General features: G+C 53.3%; 1 protein-coding gene across 1 annotated transcript; it reads right to left on the bottom strand.

The window, feature by feature from the left end:
• Nucleotides 1–859: 859 nt before the first annotated feature.
• Nucleotides 860–5,025, bottom strand: SHISA4 (shisa family member 4). Its single transcript, XM_044673251.1, has 5 exons — nucleotides 4,808–5,025; nucleotides 4,243–4,411; nucleotides 3,079–3,212; nucleotides 1,685–1,852; nucleotides 860–1,427 (listed from the first exon to the last, which is right to left on the bottom strand). Exons 1-5 carry the CDS (start codon nucleotides 4,884–4,886, stop codon nucleotides 1,381–1,383), a joined length of 597 nt encoding a protein of 198 aa, XP_044529186.1. The 5' UTR covers nucleotides 4,887–5,025; the 3' UTR covers nucleotides 860–1,380.
• Nucleotides 5,026–5,142: the final 117 nt, after the last annotated feature.

The raw sequence follows: 5,142 nt of genomic DNA, 5'->3' as shown, positions 1-5,142 counted from the left end.
AACACTCGGTAGCTGTGTGACCCTGGACAAGTCACTTCACCCTGTTTGCCTCAGTTTTCTCATCTGTAAAATGTAAAATGAGCTGCAGAAGATGTCAAACCACTCTAGTATCTTTGCTGAGAAAACCCCAAATGAGGTTTGACATGACTGAACAACAAATCTGCTTAGAGAAAGATGCCTCTGGGCCAGTTGGAAAGGAGGGCACTGACAAGAGCAATGAATGGAATCTTAAGGACAGACCAATGAGAGCTGTGATCCCTTAAGTCTCAGGGCAGCAAGCAGAAATACGGTTTTTACCTGATACTTGGGTTTCTGCTTCTGGATTCTGAGCTTCCTTTGCCAAATTAAATTCCTCACAGAACCCACCCTCATGTTATTCTAAGAAAATGATAAGCAAACCGGAGAGAAAAAAGCTCTGGTCTCCCCCTTCTTCTCCTCTTCCCCCTAAGTGAGGCATCCCTATAACCACAGAGCAACCTTTCTTCCCAGCCAGCAGCAGCAGCAGCAGCACCAGCCACATCCCTATAAACTGAGGAACAACCAGAGAGTGGTTTTATGCCCTCCTCTGCCTCAGTCAGGCCGAGTTGTTCTTCTTTCTGTTGGCCACTACGGCTGGGTCTGGTGCCCAACGGTTGAGTTTTATACCAACACTGGATGACAGAGCATTAGCGTGTCTCTGCCTGGAGACACACCTGATCCCTGGGAATGTGAGGCTAATATAGGCCCAGCCACGTTGGGAAAACTGGAAGGAGCAGGCACAATGTTTAGGTACTTACAGAGGGTGGACAGACCAAAGCTGGGGAGAGAGTTGGGTCGTGTGCTCGACAGCCGAGGATTCTGAAGGCAGGGTTTAGACGTATTTCATATTTACAGGTTTAATCTGTGGGGAGAGCCCTGGTTTGTGGGGCAGTAGTGGGAGGAAAGGGAGAAGAGGATGATTGGTGACCCATAGATGTGGCCCTCTTCCACTTCCACTCTGATGGGTGTACTTGTGACAATTGAAAGAGCAGCAAACGTGGGTAAGCAACAACCCTCCTGAAGGTGGCCTGATGGAGGGCACTACTTACCAGGGCATAGGGTGTGCCCTCATCCACCACGCTTTCCTTCTCAACACTTCATATCTTTCCCCCTGTGTTAAAAATAATGCCACCATCTCCCTAGCCCCAAAGTCCCCTCCCGAAAGGTGTCCCATGACTGTTCCATGCCTTCAGGGAGCCTATCCCAAATCAATGTATCTGTCCCGCTCGGTATGATGCTCAGTGTCCATGGATAGGTCCTTCTGTATGATCCTCTTCCACCAATGGAACAAGGTGGAGAAATTAGGGTGTGCCTCAGAACAGTGATGCCTAGAGGGAAGACTGCAAAAACACGACTGGTTCCTCAGGCCCCAGGGTAAGTGGACTGTGATGGCATGTAGGGAGGAGGAGCTGAAAAGGAAAAGGAATGGAATTCGTGAGCATAACCAGAAAACATGACCAGCAGCTTTTAGAAGGTTGGGGAAAGGATGTGAGAAAGGCTGACAGGCTGAAATGCGGATGGAGAGCTTTGAGGCTTGTGCGAAGGGGACCAACAACTGGGAAACCAAACTTGGGGTTGAAGAAGACAGTCTGGAAGGCGTCCACGCAGGGACTGGGGGTACTCTGATGGAAGACAACAGAGGAAACGACAGCTTCGTGTTTCTTACCTGCAGGATTGTAGACTGGGGGACCAGCTGGGTACATGGGATACTGGGGGGCAGGACCACTGGGTGGGTACACAAAGCCTGGCTGGGGAGGTGCAGGGCCAGCTTTTGGATCCTGAGGATATGGGTACATCGGCTGGATGGGGATGCCTGTCATTGGGATCTCTTGAACTAGGGAAGCAAAGGACAGACACCGAATGAGCACAGAATAAATACATGTTGACTGAGTGAATAAGCTCGTAAGCAGGGAGAGGAATTTTAAAGATTATCCCATCTGAGCCCCTTGGTTTATAGGCAAGGGCCAGGGAAGAGCAGTAATTTTGTCCAGGGTAGGAGCAGAGCCCCTCTGTTTCAAATGGACCAGTGGTATTCCTGCTCCACCTTGGCTGGGCAGGCAGCAGGATTGCTATTGGCCCCTCACCCCCCATGCTCCTCTCCTATCTCAGCCCCTCCACTTCCAGAAGCTGATCTAGAGACACGAGGCGAGGCAGGGAATGGGTGGGCAGGCTTCAAACACTCATTGCTACTGATCAGTTTACAGCACCACACTCCTTCCTGTTTCCTAAGGCAGGGAGGGCACAATTCCTGGAGGGGGCTCAGATTTCAGAGACCTCAGGCTTGAGAATAGGCCACCTGGGGAATACTCAGCTGGGACAGAGAGCAAAAGCTCAAATGATTGGAATCACAGGCTCCAACACAGCTGCCTCAGGGGTAAGTCCCCCAGCCCTCTCACTCACAGTGCTCCCTACCCCCAAACCATCCCAGCAGTATTATACTTCCCACCTGCCAGGTAGCTCAGTGGATTGAGAGTCAGACCTAGAGAAGTCCTAGGATCAAATCTGGCCTCAGATATTTCCTAGCTGTGTGACCCTGGACAAGTCACTTAACCCCCATTGCCTAGCCCTTACCGTTCTTCTTCCTTGGAACCAATAAACAGTATTGATTTTAAGATGGAAGGTGGAGGTTTAAAAAAAAAAAAAGCAGAATGTCACCACAGGCAGCATGGCATAATAGGTAGAGCCTTAGAATCAGGAAGACCTGAATTTAAATCCTGCCTCATTGACTTAACCAGCTGTGGGATCCTGAACAAGCTACAACTTCTCCAAGTCTGAGTTTCCTCATTTGTAAAATGAGGGGTTGGACTAGATGACGACCTCCAAGCTCTAACTCTGATACTCTGACATCTTCTGTTCTGTCACTCACACATCCTCACAGAGGGGCCGCCATCCAGCCACCCTGGCTGCGTCGTCCCCTGATCGGCAAACACTCCATGTCATCCATAACTAAGAATGCTCACTAATGTACCCCACAGTAAAGCTCCCAGTGATTCCAAACCTGGTGCACACACATTCACACCCCACACAGCCCACTCAGTACCCCAGAACCCCCCTAAGTACCTTCTAAGGGAGTGCGAAGCTGCTGGCGTCGGCGGTAGAGGTAACAGCAGGAGCAGAGGAAGCAGCAGATGGTGGTGACTACCACGGCAATGAACAGGATCACAGCGGAGGCAATACCCGCAATAGTCTTGGGGCTATGGGCACAGGAACGTCCTGTCAACCTCCAGCCCATGGAGGAAGGAGCCAGGACGCTTGGGTCTCCAGCTAGATGGATGCTATCCTGTAGCCATAATGAACTATAGATTCCAGCCTAGAGATGGAAGGTCCTGGCTTCAAATTTGATCTCAGACACTTCCTAGCTGTGGGACCCTGGGCAAGTCATTTAATCCCTATTGCCTAGCCCTTACCTCTCTTCTGCCTTGGAACCAATACATAGTACATTCTCCAAGGGAGGTACAGGCTTTTGTAAAAAAGCTTGTAGGGGCCAACATATTGTGTTCTGCTCTAGCCCTAGTGGAAGGCTATAAGGCATGGAAGAGCCCCTGGGGAAAGTGGGGGAGGCCCTAGAAGGGAAGGGGCCTATTCTGTGGCTCTTCCCCAGGGAGAGGAGCCTAGTTTCCCAACCATGGTGAGCCAGCAGATATCTAGGAGACTAAGTGGGGCATCCTGGGACTTGTAGTTTTCTGGGGTGACTTTTCTGGCTCCACTGTCCTTGGTGTACCATGGCTCTAGGGAGCTGCTGAGAGCCTGAGGAAGAGAACATGGATGGTCCAACCCCCTTCACAGATTTTTTTGCATTTACTTCATTCCAGCATAAAAGATAAAGCTTCCCCCAGGGCTCCATTGCTAATTTAGCTTTCCAGGGAATCTTAGGGACAGGAATAAACAAAGAAACAAATGATAGGGCTCCTGGGGAGGAGATAAAGGGGCCCAGACCAGGCCAAGCCTCGGGCCCCATAGCAGCATGGACTCCCAAGGGAACCCAGGACCCCAGGAGTCCAGTTTGTAGTCCAGACACTAACCATTTAACTGTGATTACCAAGCTATAGCCTCCTCCGATCCCGAGGAAGATGTGGAAGGAGGGGGGAAGAAGCAAAAGAATGGCCCGAGGAAGGGGTGTGTGTGTGAGAGAGAAGAGTCAGTAGGGGCAGGGTCAAAGGAGAGGAAAGAGATGGAGGAAGGAGGAAGGGAGGGGGCTGGGAGGAAAAGGGCCGGAGCTCACACCTAAAGGCAAGGCAGTGCTTTTGCTGCCGCTCTGTGATGAGCCTGGAGAGATCTCTGCAGCAGAAACGGTGGTAGCAGGTCCCACAGCAGAAGGAGGCTTCACAGTCAAACCCGGGATGCCACGAGCCATTCCCATCCAAATACCACAGGCAGTCTTCATCTGCCAACACTAAGAACACATAGGCACCCAGTGGGCACCATGCTTACCCCTTTCCCAGCCTCCTCCCTCTAACGGCTTGAGGATACCAGTCCCTACTGGACTCCTTGCAGCCACTCATCTCCCCCTCCCCCTCCCCCTCGCCGCTACTGCCAATGGGCTCTCACTCCCCGGCATCTGACCCCGTGCCCACTTTCCAGGCGTCCAATCTGGGGTCCTGCCTCATCACCCTTTCCCTCCTCCGGAAATCCAGTCCCCAGGGCCCACGCTCTTGGGGCTTTCCCATGGCCCCTCTGCCGTGCCCTCCTTTGGGAGCTCCCTCCGGGTCCTCCAGCCCCCTTCCCCCACCCCATCATTCTCTCTTCCTCCCCCACCCTGAGCCGGCCCGTCCCAAACCCACCCCCTTACCCAGAGGAGCCAACAGGCTGAAGAACAATATTCCAGCTAGCTGCTGCGCTGGGGCCCAGGGCAGCCCCGGAGGAGACATAACTAGGGGCAAGGACAGGGGCAAGGGCAGGGCTGGGGCAAGGGCTGCCACGGGGGAGACGGCAGAAGGAAAGCGCCGGGAAAGAGGAAGCCGACCCAGCGGGAGCCGGAGCCGCGGGAGCTGCGGTAGGGCTGGGACCCCGGCGGGTAGGCGGGCGGCAAGCGGGCGGGCGGTAGCTCCTGCTCCCGCCCCCTATAGGGGAGGGACTAAGCAGGCATCCCAGCCAGCCTGGGTAACCCTGCCCCTGCCGGCTTGG

This window comes from Gracilinanus agilis, chromosome 4, assembly GCF_016433145.1.
Source record: "Gracilinanus agilis isolate LMUSP501 chromosome 4, AgileGrace, whole genome shotgun sequence".
Lineage (NCBI taxonomy): Eukaryota > Metazoa > Chordata > Mammalia > Didelphimorphia > Didelphidae > Gracilinanus > Gracilinanus agilis.
The sequence above is the reverse complement of the archived record's forward strand: the minus strand, read 5'-3'. Positions and strand labels throughout refer to the sequence as shown.

Excerpts from the sequence above, each read along its gene's own strand:
- SHISA4 (XM_044673251.1), bottom strand. The coding sequence starts at position 4,886 with ATGTCTCCTCCGGGGCTGCCCTGGGCCCCAGCGCAGCAGCTAGCTGGA. Across the intron at positions 4,412-4,807 it reads CAGCCTGTTGGCTCCTCTGG|TGTTGGCAGATGAAGACTGC; the intron begins GTAAGGGGGTGG and ends ATGTGTTCTTAG. Across the intron at positions 1,853-3,078 it reads GCTTCGCACTCCCTTAGAAG|TTCAAGAGATCCCAATGACA; the intron begins GTACTTAGGGGG and ends TTGCTTCCCTAG.